Below are 19,518 nucleotides of genomic sequence, written 5' to 3' on the forward strand. Positions count from 1 at the left end.
CTACACAAATTTGTTTCACAGCTTATTGGGATCTGGGATCGCGGAAGCAAATTCGATGACGGGGCTGTTCCTTTTTTTCAAGATACATGGTAGATGATTGGATGGGAGCGTCTGTCTATCACTGTGTGGGCGTGCAAACACAACCAATCATATTGACGTGTCTATATAGCTTCACATCCGGTTTCGCACATAGCTCACGCTGATTGGTTCGGTACGAAGCAGATCTGACTCAGGGCTCAACTCCGTCAGAGATCCCAGATGAGTGTTGTGTTGGGGAATATGTTTCCCCAATACCGCCCTCATCTGGCAGCGTCAGGTTAACTTTGATCTAGAAATCAGGAAAACGGGGCACTGAAGCCAAAAACGTTTGAGAAGCACTGCTATAGCTATACAGTATGCATGCGTGTGTGCACTATACTTTGTATGCTCTGACATTAGCAAAGAGAACAAAGACATTATTTCGTATTTTCCTGCCGCTTGTTAAATTAGCCAAAATCGTCTCTCTTTGCTTATAACCCCTGTGTATCTCCGGTTGATTTTATTCTAGGATGTACCAATGGGCCAGTATCACTTTCAGAGACGATCAGAGAGGTAAGCTGCTCATTTCTCACAGCAGTGGTGCAATTTAGTATTAGGATGATTATCCCATTGTCTTAATGGCTGTTGAACAAGACCGGACCATAATTAGAGCACTTGATGAATGTGACTAATAGATGTCAAGATCATCCGATTTGGCTCCTCTCTTTCCATTTATTATCCAATAAAGGACAAAGTCTCAGAAGAAACGCTTTGAGGAGGAACTCAACGAAAGGATGATCCGCACTTTCGACGGAATAAATTCTCAAAAGTAAGGCTGATATGTATCATAATTTTAGTATAGCAGTCAGAAACTAAAAGCTAATGCATAGGATAGGATTAGGAAGATGAAAAAAAGAAGAAAAAAGGGCAGTGTACAACAGTTTTTGTTGTTTTTCAGTTTTCTAAATATTTGTTCAGCCCAAAAATTGTGTTTGTTGTCATGAGTTGTCACGATCCGAGTTGGATTTGTCCGAGGCTTAAAAGGTCTTTAAATAAATACTTTCTGAAACGTATATGGGAAAAATGCATGGGAAATGCTTTTCCGGACGCTCTATATGCTTACTGTATGTTTCAAATGGTTACTATTGTTTCTTAAACTCCTTCAATGCTTTGTTCTCTTTACCATCTTATTTTCTGTATCAACTACGCTTCCAGACAGTGGCTAAAGTCTGAAGACATCCAGAGAATATCATTATTCTTTCACAACAAATCATTAGAGAAGGAGGTAAGACATGGTGCAGGTAAATTGGTACAAGTAAATTATTTACAACTCGGCACATAACCTCAAATTATTCCGTCAAGAGGACATAACGTGTTGTGACTGCTTGTTCCTATAATTGTCTCAAGTGCTGGAACCTTTTTTTAGTATGTTTTTCTCTGACTTTTAGTACAGAGCAACAACCTTGCCAGCCTTCAAATATTACGTCACCTGTGCTTGTCTCATCTTTTTCTGCATCTTCATTGTGCAGATTCTGGTCCTGCCAAAGTAAGTTTCTAAAAGTAAAGGGTTTTTGTTGTTTGTTCTCTTAATGTGTGATTTATCTCGCCCAATGCTTTCCTTTTTACCTGCATATCGTACGGCATACTATAGCACGCCGTTTTTCATAATTTTTGAGGATTTGAAAAAAATGAAAGAAAAGATGGGTTATAGCCCATGTTTTTTTTTTTTGGGAAAAAAAAGTTATCCTCGTTTCTCATCATTTTGGACCATGGGCTATAGCCCATGGTCCAAAATGATGAGAAACGAGGCTAACTTTATTTTTCAAAATTTCAAAAAACATGGGCTATAACGCATCGTTTTTTTCATTTATTCATTTTTTTCAAATCCTCAAAAATTATGAAAAACGGCGTGCTATAGTATGCCGTACGATATGGGCTATAGCCCATTGTCCAAAATGATGACAAACGAGGCTAACTTTTTTTTTCCAAAATTTCAAAAAACATGGGCTATAACCCATCATTTTTTTCCTTTTTTTTCAAATCCTCAAAAATGATGAAAAACGGCGTGCTATAGTATGCCGTACGATATGGGCAATAGCCCATGGTCCAAAATGATGAGAAACGAGGCTAACTTTATTTTCCTCAAAAATGATGTGACAATAAAGTTGATTATTGATTATTGTCAAGTTTAATCAATTTCTTGTGTTTAGAAGTGGGAATAAATACAAAAATACATTAATTATTTTTGCAGAAATATATGAAACTGTTGAATGAAGTTGCATTGATTTGGATATTTTTTTTATCTCTCCTTAGAACCGCTGTCTTGGGAATATCATTTGGAATGGCTTTTCTTACTCTTTCAATGATCCTCTTCATATGTTTCATTGGGCACTTCCTGGTGAGTGATGTGATTATTTTGAAGTGCTACTCACATTTTGTAATAACTTGTCAGACAATTTTTACATTTACTATACTTACTACTAGACTGATTAAAAAAGGAACATACAGGCTTTTATATGTCCCAAGCTATAATACTGTATGTGAACAAATAATTGGATGCCGTACAGGCGTACCCTGTCTTGAGCTTGCAACTATAACTTTTAAAAATAATGTTTTGATCCACAAAAGAGCTTCCTCGGGTCTGCCAACAAGTGATTGGCACCGGAGGGGTCACGTGTCAAGCAATTATAAGAGACCTCGATAGTCTATTCACTATCCAATAATTGTATTATTATTAATGCAGGTTATGCAGGTTCAAATTGAATTTGAACATGGCCTGAACCATTTATGTTCAGATGGCGCAATGTTTTAGAAAGAAAGAAGTGCTGAACTAAACATAAAATATATAGCATTAAACCCATCAAGCCACAGGCTCACCACCAGCTATTCTACCCAACAGTTTGGCCTTTGTTTAAGTTCTCCCCATGAGTTACAATATGCTACTACTAACTTTGAATTGTGCTCTATATTAAATATTGCCCAAAGCTTTAACACAAAACACATTCAATGATTGCCAAGAAGCCTAGTGCTGCATCTTGACAGCTTGGCGCTCTTTCTCTTAATTTTGTTCTCTTTATAACTCATTGTGAGGTCCTCTAGACCAGTGGTTCCCAAACTGTGTGCTTTGGGATTTTGTGACAACCACATTATTACAGTATATACTGTACAGATAATTTTTTTTAAAGTATTTTAAATGTACTTTATCAATACTTTATGCACGCTTATATCCCAATAGAGAGGCAAAATTTACACCGTAAAAATATGTAGTTATTAGTTAACCACTTCAGAGTGTTTTCTTCGTTATGTACCTGGCCTAAATACACAACAAAAAACAGTTTACGAAAGAAATATAATTAATTGATTAAGTGTGGAGATCAGTATTCAGTGGTGTGGTGCGTGTATGCATGAGTGAAATGTATGTGTGTGCGTGCGTGTTGTATGTATTAACAGAAATGTTGAAAAGTGTGCATGATGGAAAAGGTGCAGGAGGCAAATGAAAAGAACAGAACTGGGGAAGGACTGGGGAAGCAGGCATTTATAGGGCGTCGACACCCGGGGTGAACCCACTTATCTCTACTGAAATATTATTGAAACCAGAAATTGGTTTCAATAATTGGTTAGCTCGAAATCTTTAGATCTCGAGCTTATTTCATCTTTAGGAATTAAGAAATCAAGTAAAGGCTTATCAAACCTATTATATCCAAACTTTGTCTAAACAAAACATAATTCTTACACATTGAACTGTCACGATTACTGCTAATGTATGTAGTGCCATTATTATAGAATATATTAGTAGAGTCTCAGTCTGTGTTGTGTTGTGGACATATGTAATGTGATCTATTGCTCAAACTAAACAAACTTCTCAGTTTGTTTTGTTTGAGCAATAGATCAACATTCCATTGTAACAACACAGATGAGATTTACTATATAAATATAATAATGGCACTACATACTTAATACCACATAAATCCTATATTCTTCTTAGTTGACTGGTGTCCCCCAGGGCTCTAGGTCCAGCTTAGCACTACAAGCAGAACCCAATGCTACTGAAGTTTCTGACATTTTTTTAGACCCAGAGCATGGGGTCCTATTCCACCTCCACCCTGCCACCGGGTACGCACACATAAATAAACGTAAACACCTTCGCATAAGTCAATCTGTGAGGGCTTCTGAATGTGTGAACTATAAGTACCTATAAATACCGCTGCGAATATCTACTGTGTCGCGGAAGCCGTTAAGTATTTTTAATCTATGTTTGACCGATTTGGAAGCTTGGATTCATCTTGTTTATTTACCGTTTATTGTACTGCCTCCCGATGTGCGGTTGGCTTGTGCCGGCTACGTTCCTGCCTCTGATCTGCTCTGTCATAGCTATAAGAAGAAGATATACTTACTGTATTTCCTGGTGATCCCTCCCTGTTCCCAATAACACATTATGCCATTCCTTGTTTCCTGTAACGCAAGTCTCTTAAGTCAGTCTTGTCCAGTCAGCCATTCATGCCTCAATGAGGTTTAGGAATGGCCCTAAGATGATCAAGCAAATGACTCAGGCTTTCACTCTCATTATCTACTTATGAGACACATTCAGCCGAGGGCAGGGTTGTGCAGAGGAAAAGTAATTGACTGTAAGTGGGCCAGCTTTGGAGCCAAAGAATATGTGACATTATTGCATTGTCTCTCTATATGGATATAGAGTAATGGCAGTAAATGTTGCTCAAATTATTATTAGTAATTATTTATGTACAAGTCTTGTAACAAGTGTGCATGGTCACACAGTGTAACAGTGAATTATATTGAAATCCTGTACAGTGCACCACCATCATAAAACAACTATGTTGACCTTTAGCAATATTGATTAAACATTTTTGGACCAGTGGAGCACTAAAGTGGGAGCTGTTTAATCCTCCAGTGTCCTGCTGTGTGTCTAATGTCAGTCAATAAAAAAACGTCAATGGAGTCAAACTCAATGCTCTATTGGAAAACAATGCATTGCATGCTGTGGACAATATCGTGCAGCACATGCAGGAGTAAATTGTCCCTTTGGACTTTATTGCATGTGATTTTAAATGTATTGAAGCATGCAGCATTAAGTTAATTAGATCCCACTTGCCATAATTGTATGCCACTCACACTTGATTGGCACCCTTGAGGCCATTACATTAATCAGTATCAGGTATTGCATTTACTCCAAACCATTTGCCTTCTCTCAATTTTGCTGTGTTTTTGTTTCTTTAATTAACTGTGTGTGTTGATTGTTCATTGGTATTGTGTTTTTATCCATGCATCCCCAAAAATGTACCGTATGTTTGGTTACAGTACAGTATACTGTATGTGTCTCCTTAGCAGTGTGGTAAAAGTGCCTCCACCTCATGGATGTGGCTGCTGAGGTCGTCCGGCATCATCGCCAACAAGCCGTGGCCGCGCATCACTCTCACCATGACAACCACTGCTCTCATACTGGTCATGGCTGTCTTCAACATGGTACGTTTCACTCTCACCATGACAACCACTGCTCTCATACTGGTCATGGCTGTCTTCAACATGGTACGTTTCACTCTCACCATGACAGCCACTGCTCTCATACTGGTCATGGCTGTCTTCAACATGGTACGTTTCACTCTCACCATGACAGCCACTGCTCTCATACTGGTCATGGCTGTCTTCAACATGGTACGTTTCTAACTTCACAGTACAGTTGTAGGACGGGCTTAAAATCCAAAAAAATAAATAAAGTATAAGCTAGCAGCTAGCACACATATATTCACATATATAACGCAGCAGTGTGCAGGGACTTTAACTGTGACATTGTGTACTAAAACTAAGTAAATCAAACTAGTCATCTAGATTTTTTTTTTTTTTTTTTTGTGGATTTCTTTCTTTTCCACACAACGAATGAAAATTTCAAAACCATCATCACCTTGCTTCACTGTGTGGGATGGAGTGCTTGACCACTGATTTCCAGTAGCCCTCCAGACAGCCTCTTTGTTCCTATAACCACTGATTAACACAGTATAACAAGATGAGTATCCCACTGCACTCATCATAAACCTGTGCTTGATTGGATCCACTATGTATGATTGTGTCACATGCTCAGCATGATTGGGTTACATGTTGAGAACAGGAAGTTGCACCACCTCACACTAAGTTCAATCATTATGTTGTCTAAGTATAGCCCATGTTTTTTGAAATTTTGAGGATTTGAAAAAAATGAAAAAATGAAAAAAAGAATCCGCAATTTCCGCAATTCCGCAATTTGACAAAAACGATGGGCTATAGCCCATATCGTACGGCATACTATAGCGCGCAGTTTTTCATCATTTTTGAAGATTTGAAAAAAATGACGAAATGACAAAAACGATGGGTTATAGCCCATGTTTTTTGAAATTTAGGAAAAAAAAGTTAGCCTCGTTTCTCATCATTTTGGACCATGGGCTATAGCCCATATCGTACGGCATACTATAGCGCGCCGTTTTTCATCATTTTTGAGGATTTGAAAAAAATGAAAAAAATAATCCGCAATTTCCGCAATTCCGCAATTTGACAAAAACGATGGGTTATAGCCCATGTTTTTTGAAATTTTGAAAAAAAAAGTTAGCCTCGTTTCTCATCATTTTGGACCATGGGCTATAGCCCATATCGTACGGCATACTATAGCGCGCAGTTTTTCATCATTTTTGAAGATTTGAAAAAAATGACGAAATGACAAAAACGATGGGTTATAGCCCATGTTTTTTGAAATTTAGGATAAAAAAGTTAGCCTCGTTTCTCATCATTTTGGACCATGGGCTATAGCCCATATCGTACGGCATACTATAGCGCGCCGTTTTTCATCATTTTTGAGGATTTGAAAAAAATGAAAAAATGAAAAAAATAATCCGCAATTTCCGCAATTCCGCAATTTGACCAAAACGATGGGTTATACTAAGGCTTCGTACACACATATCAGACCAACATGCTCTGTGCTGTCCGTGTTTCATGGCCGCCTCAATGCTTTTGCGTTTGACCAAACAGTTGTGGTTGATTGCCCCCCCTCCCCCCATCACACACAACTGTTTGGTCAAACCACGTGACTTCCATTGGAAAAGCATTGGGGCGGCCATGAAACACAGGCAGAGCACAGCACAGTTGTTCTTTATGTGTGTACGAAGCCTGAGTCCTCATTCACACATACCAAACACCAATCAAGCAATGTTTGGTTGTTTTTTTGGGCCACCACAATGGCACACAGCAGCTTATCACTCACTATGAGTCAGTGGTCATGGTTAGTGGCTGCAGTTTATCACTCTCTATGAGTCAGTGGTCATGGTTAGTGGCTGCAGTTTATCACTCTCTATGAGTCAGTGGTCATGGTTAGTGGCTGCAGTTTATCACTCTCTATGAGTCAGTGGTCATGGTTAGTGGCTGCAGTTTATCACTCTATGAGTCAGTGGTCATGGTTAGTGGCTGCAGTTTATCACTCTATGAGTCAGTGGTCATGGTTAGTGTCTGCAGTTTATCACTCTCTATGAGTCAGTGGTCATGGTTAGTGGCTCCAGCTTTGAGTCAGTGGTCATGGTTAGTGGCTGCAGTTTATCACTCACTCTATGAGTCATGGTTAGTGGCTATGCACACAGCAAAGTCACTGGTTTGTCAGGACTTTGTCACGTGTCACGCTTTGGGGATTAAAGACCATTTGGATTTTGTCTGTTGCAGTGGCATTTAAACGTGTAACATTAATTTTCATACTTTCATTTCATTATGCCTTTAACACATTAGATTCCCCAACGCAATGAGATGCAGACCTAATCTAAATTGTTTTTTAGCTGGTTATTTTATTGTGCGAAACATTTGCAGAATGCCCATTTGCTTCTTTTGCCAATAAAATAACTATGGTTTCTGGCTATAATCTGCTGCTAGAATGAATGATCATCTGCATTTTGAGATAAAGGGGACAGACACACAAAAAAGCTATTTTCACTGTCGTTTTATATTCCACCATTAATTAACATTCAGTTTGAGGCTGGACTGAATAGGTTTGAATTGAACGTCTGTAGATAGAAAACTGGGGAAATGAAACAGGCTTGGCTCATAAGGGAACTGTAGCCACCAGTGGGGGGCCTTCAGGGAGCTATCTGACGAGGCAGTGTTAAGACCACGTTTTAAACCTTCACACAAATCCATTCCACAGATTATAATCTTGTTTCAGTTCTCAACATGGGCCAGTCGCTTAGGGCAGATGAACCAAATTGGCTTAGCTCATTGGACCAGAATCGTCATCATTTCCTGCAGGTTTGCTTTGAAGAATCATCAGTACTGTTGGTCTCGCATCTGACTTACAGGGCCGACTAGATAGGAATTTCAGATACGCTTCATTGAGAGATACAGCAATAAGTGAATGGATAAATGAACAAATGAACAATATTTTTTACTGTGCTGGTATTTTAATTTCATCCATCCATACATCCATCTTCAACCGCTTATCCGTAGTCTGGTCGCAGCTCCACCAGAGTGCTCCAGACTTCCCTTTCCAGAGCAACATTCCTCCTGGGGGATCCCAAGATGTAACAAGGCCAGTGAGTCAATGTGTTTCCTCCAACTGTGCCTTGGTCTGCCCCGGGGTCTCCTCCCAGTGGAACGTGCCTCGAGGACCTCCTTTCCAGGCGAAGAAGCAGCGACTCTACTCTGAGTCTCTCTCGTGTGACTGAACTCTAAGGGAGATGTCAGCCACCCGTCAAAGAAAACTCATTTCGGCGGCTTGTTCTTGTTATTCTTTCGGTCATAACCCACACTTCATGACCATGACACACGTTGGTTTCGATTTGTTCTTTGTTGCAGTTCTTCGTGGAGGAGAACGTGATGCTTCCTGTTCCTGTTTACAATTCATCTAACGAGACACTGTTTCTCCTAAATGGACAAGCTATCATTCACACCGACAAAAACAATTTCTACCTTCCTGTAAGTAATTAATGTCACTGTGTAAGTGTATATGCTTTCTTTGCGGTTGTCTTTTCTCTCTAGCAGATTGGTAGGATGGCATTAAAATATATGCAAATACACAGCGTGTTTATATGCAGTGTTTGCCATTATACTACTCATCTGTCCTGCATGCTACTTCAGAATTTGCACGCAATTCGTAGTGGTGAACATAAAATGGTGGCACCACTTGGATTGATATCTGTTTCAATAGGGTATATGCACAGCATCCATTTAGGAAAGAACTCTTCCTACTTCATTCACAGGTGTTACAGATGATACTAATTAAGGCTCTGTACAGTACAGTGGTTCTCAAACGTTTTAATTTCAAGGATCAATATGGGGGTCTAACAGTTTCACACCCGTACAGGGTTCAAGGACACTTTGACACCCACTGGTGCAGCAAAGTGTTTTCAGTGAGCCAACTTGCTCAGAATGGAACGCCCAAATTAGTATCATCGGTAACACCTGTGAAGGAAGTAGGGAAGGGGCCCGTGGAATTAGGAAGTGTGCATAGAGCCTCTTGGGTTGATATGTTAACATTTCCTTACATATGCATGATGCTCAGTGACTTAACATTTATTAATTTTGCTCTGTCTATCTCTCTTTCTTCGTAGTATTTCATATACAGTTGCATCCTTGGCCTCATCTCGTGCTCTGTGTTTCTGCGGGTAAACTACGAGCTGAAGATGATTATTATGCTGACAGCCGTGGTGGTTTACAACATCATTATACTACAGACGCATTCCTCTCTGCTAGATGAATACAGCAGATTCCTGTACAAGAATGAAATTCTGGACAGGTACAGTATGTGAAAAGTGGGAAGGATACGAGAGAGAGAGAGACACACACACACACACACACACACACACACACACACACACACACACACACACACACACACACACACACACACAGATGCGTTCCAAACATTTGCATGAACATGAAGCCTGATTTTTACTTTGTCAACTGACTCTGTCACTCACTGCAAATAGCAATGAAACGTTTTGAGATCTTATACTGTACGTAACGTATCTGCTCTTTTTTGTGACCTAATACAGTTTATTAATTTAAGCGTCAATCAGATCCATATAATATGGCCCTAGCATATGGTGGCACTCAAAATAAGTACCTAATATTGATGTGCCTGTGTGTTTGAACATAATATAGGCCTATACGTTCAACACTGTAGGTGTAGGACATTGGCTTATGTTCAGACACATATCACCTAATAGCATAATATGCTATTAAGTGATATGTGTCTGAACATAAGCTAGTTATTATAACAGTTCAGCTAGCCTCAACCCCTCCTGCAGTATACCATCATCTTGTATTCATATGTTGATAACGTGCTTGCCTTTCCAAAGCTGTTGATTTGAACCATTTCCATCTTCATCTTTGAGACTTGGCAGGAGCCTCCGAGGTCATTGTAATGTCAGTGTATAGCAGGGATACTCAAATAGATTTACCTGTGGGCCACATTACAAAAATGGCAAGGGGCCAGGGGCCAGTAGATAAAATTACGACATTAATGATACTTGATAACTTCTCTCTTTCAATTGCTTTATTTTCGCAAAATGTATCAAAGTACAATGTGCATGCACACAATATGTAAATAAATAAATGTGTTACATTTTCTTGCATAAACACAAAGAGCTGTTTCCATAACTGCACAAATTATTGCACATAACATGAGTAGCTGTTATAATAACATAATAACATAACATGAGTAGCTCTTTGCCTGCCTGCCTGCCTGCCTGTCTGTCTGTCTGTCCATGAGTAGTTATTTGTCTGTCTGTCAATGAGTAGCTGTCTTACTGTCTGCCTGTCTATGAGTAGCTGTCTGCCTGCCTGTCTATGAGTAGCTGTCTGTCTGCCTGCCTGCCTGTCCAATTGTCCATGAGTAGCTGTCTGTCTGCCTGTCTATGAGTAGCTGTCTGCCTGCCTGCCTAATTGTCCATGAGTAGCTGTCTGTCTGCCTGTCTATGAGTAGCTGTCTGCCTTCCTGCCTGTCCAATTGTCCATGAGTAGCTGTCTGTCTGTCTAAATACAATAAACACAATTTGCCTGAAAATAGATTACCCAGCTATGACCTTTTTCATGAAAAAAAATGAGTAGTGATATGGCTGACTGAGTAAAATAAAACAATCTACCTGAAAATAGATAGCTATAAGTGAAGAGCAATTTCCGCAATTACCATTTCCGCAATTTCCGCAATTTCCACAATTTCCATTTCCTCAATTTCCTCAATTTCCGCAATTTCTGCAATTTCCATTTCCACCATTTCCGCGATTTCCGCAATTTCCATTTCCACCATTTCCGCAATTTCCGCATTTCCGCAATTTCCATTTGCACCATTTCCGCAATTACAATTTCCGCAATTTCCATTTCCGCAATTTTTGCAATTTCCATTTCCATTTCCAACTATTAATGGCAGCTGGGTTTCATCATTCAAATAAAATAGAATTCTGTCCGTTTAGCTATAAAATTATGTCAGGGAATAGGGATACACAGTATATATGTCTTTCATTTGCATTGCATCTCCCCCCCTTTTATTTTCGTTCGAGTAATAGTACAACTCTAATAGTATATTACTTATAATAATGTAATTAAAGATAACTTCATTCAGATTTTTTGATTTTTATTTCATTTTCCAGATTTTTTTTTCTCCTTTTTTGATTTTCATTGGTGGGCCAGTCATAATGGTCCCGCGGGCCTGATGTGGCCCGCGGGCCTGAGGTTGAGTATCACTGGTGTATAGTATTGATTGTGGACAGAGATGTATTGAAGCATGACCAGAACCATGTTCACTTTATACTAGTTTGACACCTTTCAGCGGTACAGCAACCCCACCCCCCTTCCTCTCAGCACAGAAATAAAGAAATAGCCTCTTCTTGCTCCAAAGGGTCAATAATGTCATAATGTCAGTGCTACGGTCAGTGTAGTGTTGTTACAAAACCATATGTCTAGGGGTAAAAGGTAATGTAATATAGATAGGAGAAACGGAAACCAAGGCCTTAATGCAAGTATTTATTCAGTAGTATAATGAATAAATATAATAATTAACAATAGTACAAATAAATGGCTCTTCAACTTCAAATTAAATACAAACTCGGATTACCAAAACAAAACTATAGCACGTTATACCTTTCCGAAGGGAATAACGGCTAACACAAAGGTTCAACTCCACAAACTAAAGAACAAACGAAAACAGTTGGCATAATGTAGCAGTACGGCGGATGGGGGAAAGACCTTAGAAGTGTTTCCCCAGCGCCGGGCTGGGCATGAATGGGCTTAGTAGTGTGGGAGCTACGGCCGTTCGCTCCCTCACGTGACCGTCAGCCAATCAGGGAGGTTGATCAGACCTCCATGGTCATGACCGACAGGGTTAAGCCAGACACACAGCTGATGACAATCAGTCTGTCTGAAGACCCATTAGTATACTCTGCATGGGAGGAGAGTTAGTCTAATACAGGTTCATAACAACTGCTGCACAGATATAGATATATATATATATATATTAGAAGACATCTAGGCCTAAAATAATCCACATACATATATATATACTATAACAATATACCACCATATAAATATATATATACTATTAGCAATAAACATATATATATATATTTATAATCCAAAATAACACTCATAAATCATAACACTCATAATTAATCATAACCACACACGACCATAGTCGTGACAAGTGTCACTTCATTTAATCAGACACAACAAAATCTATGTAGGTGTTCGTGAATCGTACTGTAGGACCTACAGTACGATTGTCATGTGATGAAGGCCATCATGATGATAATGCCACAGTCACAATTACAATGGGACTCACTCTGGGAGTAGCTATTGTAAACTTCGGATCATTTTGCGCTCCCGTCTCCGCAGTGCCTCGTTCATGTGTCCAAAAGAACAGTGGCTGACACTGTCAAGTCAAACTCTCTTTCCACTCCAAAATGACATTAAAGGAATCAACTCCAAGATTTTCCAACTCAATCAACTTTTATTTTCCAAACTTTTGCATGATGTGCAGTTGGCTTCACTTGTTGATTTGGTTGGTTTTGTATGGGTTAGGTTGAAAACCTTTGAACACAAGAGAAACAAAGAATTAACAACAATGTCAAACAACAAATGATAACTATTTTTAAACACTTTTCCAATCAATAAGTTATTTTTAACCAGTCTTGTTTTTAAGCAATAAAGTAAATTTAAACAAGCAAATGCATTTTAAGCAATTCAATGCCTCATTTAAAGGACTTACACTAATTTAGCAAAGTCAATTTAAGAAAACCATTTTTATTAAAGATTTCAAAATTAGCCATTTAAACACTTTAAAGAAAAGAAATTAAGAAAGAAATTAGATAAATAGCTGATCCCAGAGCTTGTAGATCAGCTCTATTCTAAACAGACATTTTAAACCTTCATCATATGAACCATGAACTGTTCACATTTTAGTTGGTATTTTAAATTCTTAAAGTAAATAATTTCTAACTTAGTCTTATTTTGTAAAGTTATACTTTTGAAACACAAATGAATGCTTCCAAACATAACATGAGATACTGCAATGTGGTCCTTCTCCAATCCAAATTATAGCAGTTACTAAATACATTTAGCCCATTAAAGCCAGATTTTAAACACATTAAGCAGTATTTACAAATAAGTAAACAAATAAGACAAAATATTATCACCGACCATTGGCGTCTTTGGACTTGGAACATCTCGAGTAGATCTTGCTTCTTGTTTGTGGTGTATAGTTTGTCTGAATGCTCACTCCACCTTTTCAGGTGTTCCAGCTCAGCCAAACGAGCAGCCATCTTGCTGGTGCACTCTGGGAGATGTAGTTGTCTGAGGTGCCTTGTTGAAGATTCATGCTCCATTTATGAGTTTATGCTCCACTTATGAGTTTTAACTCGACACACACACACACACACACACACACACACACACACACACACACACAGTCCCCGACGACACACTGCATCCGTTACCCTCACTTTACGTCAAAAGTCCTAACTATTACTCGAAGTATATTTTTTAACACCATAGCTTGCCTTTCACTGTGTATTTTATGAATTGAACACATTGATAAAATTCCCTGCTTCGTTTCCTTGCTGCGCTGTTACAGCCAGTGTGAAGGCAAACCGCAGCAAATTAAATATGCAAGAATCGCAACTTCTCCGCCCATTCGCATCGAGTCTACCGAAGTATTAGGTGAGAATGTGACCTGAGTTTGACTCCGTGATTAATGCTCATTGTTCCGCACTCAGAAGACATGTTTGATTCAGTTCATTGTTGTTACTGTATCATTGAATGTCAAATCTTCCTAGTAAATAACACCTGACAGTGAAATAAGGCAATGCCACAATGGCACAATCAGTTCAGTCATGCTGGTGAGTTGGCCATTAGAAGGAGAGCGGGAAAATAGCATCAGTAAACAAGGCCATGTCATAGCTAGGCAGCAACGCTAGACTTTAATTGGTTGACAGCTCGGAATGTTATGGTCTGTTACCCAGTCAAGTGACATGTGTCTTCAACCCCCTGATTGCAATCTGGAATCTTAATGAAATTCTCTCTCTGTCTCTCTCTCTCATTGCCCTTCGTTGCTTTGTCTCATGGCTCTAGCTTATTTTCTTTCCACCCGTCTTATTTTATTTGTCTTGTCACTTTCTCTCCCTCTTTTCTCAACCCTTAAAGGCCAGGAGTTCTCAAAGACCTGAAGACAATGGGCTCTATCTCTCTCTTCATCTTCTTCATCACCCTGCTTGTGCTAGCCAGACAGGTAGGCTCAGAACACAATGGCTTTGACTGATGCTATCGTCATGTCATCTCCACACAGCACCAGAGTTTTCAAAGACTGTGCTTTCTCTAACAACAACAACAGCTTTCTCTATTGTTAGCATTCTATTTTGGGAATGATTCTATTCTATGTCGTCAACATGATAAACAATAACATCCATACATCTCTATGCTTTTCAATGTATTTCTGCTTTCACTGCTCATTGACACAACAATAAATTACAGTCATGGAAAATAAGCTGTGGAGGAGTTTGATATAGCTGCTTTATAGTGCATATACCCGTCTGCTTGTCAAAGGATTGTTTAGATGTACAGTAGATCAAAATAACACCCCTGACACCACTTTCTACTGTATCTTTTGGAATTAAATATTGCTATACGCAGCCCCTTGGAGACTGCTATTACACTGGTAGAGAGAGGTGCACAGAGAGACTACCGTAGTTTGTCTAACCTCGTCCACTCCAGGTTTGTGATTTATGAAGGCTGGCAAGTGTTCTTTGCTGCACTGTACATTAATGGGCTATAGCCCATGGTCCAAAATGATGAGAAACGAGGCTAACTTTTTTTTTCTAAATAAAAAAAAACATGGGCTATAACCCATCGTTTTTTCATTTTTTCATTTTTTTCAAATCCTCAAAAATGATGAAAAACGGCGTGCCATAGTTTGCCGTACGATATGGGCTATAGCCCACGGTTCAAAATGATGAGAAACAAGGCTAACTTTTTTTTTCAAAATTTAAAAAACATGGGCTATAACCCACCGTTTTTTTTTCATTTTTCTCAAATCCTCAAAAATGATGAAAAACGGCGTGCCATAGTATGCCGTACGATATGGGCTATAGCCCACGGTCCAAAATGATGAGAAACGAGGCTAACTTTTTTTTTCAAAATTTCAAAAAACATGGGCTATAACCCACCGTTTTTTTCATTTTTTCATTTTTTTCAAATCCTCAAAAATGATGAAAAACGGCGTGCCATAGTATGCCGTACGATATGGGCTATAGCCCACGGTTCAAAATGATGAGAAACGAGGCTAACTTTTTTTTTCAAAATTTAAAAAAACATGGGCTATAACCCACCGTTTTTTTCATTTTTAATTTTTTTCAAATCCTCAAAAATGATGAAAAACGGCGTGCCATAGTATGCCGTACGATATGGGCTATAGCCCACGGTCCAAAATGATGAGAAACGAGGCTAACTTTTTTTCCCAAAATTTCAAAAAACATGGGCTATAACCCACCGTTTTTTTCATTTTTTCAAATCCTCAAAAATGATGAAAAACGGCGTGCCATAGTATGCCGTACGATATGGGCTATAGCCCACGGTTCAAAATGATGAGAAACGAGGCTAACTTTTTTTTTCAAAATTTCAAAAAACATGGGCTATAACCCACCGTTTTTTTCATTTTTCATTTTTTTCAAATCCTCAAAAATGATGAAAAACGGCGTGCCATAGTATGCCGTACGATATGGGCTATAGCCCACGGTTCAAAATGATGAGAAACGAGGCTAACTTTTTTTTTCAAAATTTCAAAAAACATGGGCTATAACCCACCGTTTTTTTCATTTTTCATTTTTTTCAAATCCTCAAAAATGATGAAAAACGGCGTGCCATAGTATGCCGTACGATATGGGCTATAGCCCACGGTCCAAAATGATGAGAAACGAGGCTAACTTTTTTTTTCAAAATTTCAAAAAACATGGGCTATAACCCACCGTTTTTTTCATTTTTTCATTTTTTTCAAATCCTCAAAAATGATGAAAAACGGCGTGCCATAGTATGCCGTACGATATGGGCTATAGCCCACGGTTCAAAATGATGAGAAACGAGGCTAACTTTTTTTTTCAAAATTTCAAAAAACATGGGCTATAACCCACCGTTTTTTTCATTTTTCATTTTTTTCAAATCCTCAAAAATGATGAAAAACGGCGTGCCATAGTATGCCGTACGATATGGGCTATAGCCCACGGTCCAAAATGATGAGAAACGAGGCTAACTTTTTTTTTCAAAATTTCAAAAAACATGGGCTATAACCCACCGTTTTTTTCATTTTTTCATTTTTTTCAAATCCTCAAAAATGATGAAAAACGGCGTGCCATAGTATGCCGTACGATATGGGCTATAGCCCACGGTCCAAAATGATGAGAAACGAGGCTAACTTTTTTTTTCAAAATTTCAAAAAACATGGGCTATAACCCACCGTTTTTTTCATTTTTCATTTTTTTCAAATCCTCAAAAATGATGAAAAACGGCGTGCCATAGTATGCCGTACGATATGGGCTATAGCCCACGGTCCAAAATAATGAGAAACTAGGCTAACTTTTTTTTTCAAAATTTCAAAAAACATGGGCTATAACCCACCGTTTTTTTCATTTTTTTCAAATCCTCAAAAATGATGAAAAACGGCGTGCCATAGTATGCCGTACGATATGGGCTATAGCCCACGGTCCAAAATGATGAGAAACGAGGCTAACTTTTTTTTTCAAAATTTCAAAAAACATGGGCTATAACCCACCGTTTTTTTCATTTTTTCATTTTTTTCAAATCCTCAAAAATGATGAAAAACGGCGTGCCATAGTATGCCGTACGATATGGGCTATAGCCCACGGTTCAAAATGATGAGAAACGAGGCTAACTTTTTTTTTCAAAATTTCAAAAAACATGGGCTATAACCCACCGTTTTTTTCATTTTTTCATTTTTTTCAAATCCTCAAAAATGATGAAAAACGGCGTGCCATAGTATGCCGTACGATATGGGCTATAGCCCACGGTTCAAAATGATGAGAAACGAGGCTAACTTTTTTTTTCAAAATTTCAAAAAACATGGGCTATAACCCACCGTTTTTTTCATTTTTCATTTTTTTCAAATCCTCAAAAATGATGAAAAACGGCGTGCCATAGTATGCCGTACGATATGGGCTATAGCCCACGGTCCAAAATGATGAGAAACGAGGCTAACTTTTTTTTCCAAAATTTCAAAAAACATGGGCTATAACCCACCGTTTTTTTCATTTTTTCATTTTTTTCAAATCCTCAAAAATGATGAAAAACGGCGTGCCATAGTATGCCGTACGATATGGGCTATAGCCCACGGTCCAAAATGATGAGAAACGAGGCTAACTTTTTTTTTCAAAATTTCAAAAAACATGGGCTATAACCCACCGTTTTTTTCATTTTTCATTTTTTTCAAATCCTCAAAAATGATGAAAAACGGCGTGCCATAGTATGCCGTACGATATGGGCTATAGCCCACGGTCCAAAATGATGAGAAACGAGGCTAACTTATTTTTTCAAAATTTCAAAAAACATGGGCTATAACCCACCGTTTTTTTCATTTTTTCATTTTTTTCAAATCCTCAAAAATGATGAAAAACGGCGTGCCATAGTATGCCGTACGATATGGGCTATAGCCCACGGTTCAAAATGATGAGAAACGAGGCTAACTTTTTTTTTCAAAATTTCAAAAAACATGGGCTATAACCCACCGTTTTTTTCATTTTTCATTTTTTTCAAATCCTCAAAAATGATGAAAAACGGCGTGCCATAGTATGCCGTACGATATGGGCTATAGCCCACGGTCCAAAATGATGAGAAACGAGGCTAACTTTTTTTTTCAAAATTTCAAAAAACATGGGCTATAACCCACCGTTTTTTTCATTTTTTCATTTTTTTCAAATCCTCAAAAATGATGAAAAACGGCGTGCCATAGTATGCCGTACGATATGGGATATAGCCCACGGTTCAAAATGATGAGAAACGAGGCTAACTTTTTTTTTCAAAATTTCAAAAAACATGGGCTATAACCCACCGTTTTTTTCATTTTTCATTTTTTTCAAATCCTCAAAAATGATGAAAAACGGCGTGCCATAGTATGCCGTACGATATGGGCTATAGCCCACGGTCCAAAATAATGAGAAACTAGGCTAACTTTTTTTTTCAAAATTTCAAAAAACATGGGCTATAACCCACCGTTTTTTTCATTTTTTTCAAATCCTCAAAAATGATGAAAAACGGCGTGCCATAGTATGCCGTACGATATGGGCTATAGCCCACGGTTCAAAATGATGAGAAACGAGGCTAACTTTTTTTTTCAAAATTTCAAAAAACATGGGCTATAACCCACCGTTTTTTTCATTTTTCATTTTTTTCAAATCCTCAAAAATGATGAAAAACGGCGTGCCATAGTATGCCGTACGATATGGGCTATAGCCCACGGTCCAAAATGATGAGAAACGAGGCTAACTTTTTTTTTCAAAATTTCAAAAAACATGGGCTATAACCCACCGTTTTTTTCATTTTTTCATTTTTTTCAAATCCTCAAAAATGATGAAAAACGGCGTGCCATAGTATGCCGTACGATATGGGATATAGCCCACGGTTCAAAATGATGAGAAACGAGGCTAACTTTTTTTTTCAAAATTTCAAAAAACATGGGCTATAACCCACCGTTTTTTTCATTTTTCATTTTTTTCAAATCCTCAAAAATGATGAAAAACGGCGTGCCATAGTATGCCGTACGATATGGGCTATAGCCCACGGTCCAAAATAATGAGAAACTAGGCTAACTTTTTTTTTCAAAATTTCAAAAAACATGGGCTATAACCCACCGTTTTTTTCATTTTTTTCAAATCCTCAAAAATGATGAAAAACGGCGTGCCATAGTATGCCGTACGATATGGGCTATAGCCCACGGTCCAAAATGATGAGAAACGAGGCTAACTTTTTTTTTCAAAATTTCAAAAA

At 38.4% G+C, this 19,518-nt stretch overlaps 1 protein-coding gene across 4 annotated transcripts in view; it reads left to right on the forward strand.

Moving 5' to 3' along the window:
• Positions 1-19,518, forward strand: part of adcy2a (adenylate cyclase 2a) — a gene marked incomplete at its 5' end in the record, with an annotated part of 106,300 nt that overhangs the window by 59,703 nt on the left and 27,079 nt on the right. For 3 of the 4 annotated variants that reach the window (XM_080767230.1, XM_080767232.1, XM_080767233.1), the window contains 9 exons: positions 548-591; positions 767-847; positions 1,234-1,303; positions 1,467-1,564; positions 2,332-2,416; positions 5,362-5,499; positions 8,833-8,952; positions 9,588-9,772; positions 14,674-14,758. In XM_080767230.1, coding sequence (XP_080623356.1) covers positions 548-591; positions 767-847; positions 1,234-1,303; positions 1,467-1,564; positions 2,332-2,416; positions 5,362-5,499; positions 8,833-8,952; positions 9,588-9,772; positions 14,674-14,758 — 906 coding nt within the window. The remainder of the gene's footprint in view (positions 1-547; positions 592-766; positions 848-1,233; positions 1,304-1,466; positions 1,565-2,331; positions 2,417-5,361; positions 5,500-8,832; positions 8,953-9,587; positions 9,773-14,673; positions 14,759-19,518) is intronic. The other variant, XM_080767231.1, reaches the window with a different exon arrangement.

This window comes from Protomyctophum bolini (assembly GCF_963924005.1).
Source record: "Protomyctophum bolini genome assembly, chromosome: 7".
NCBI lineage: Eukaryota > Metazoa > Chordata > Actinopteri > Myctophiformes > Myctophidae > Protomyctophum > Protomyctophum bolini.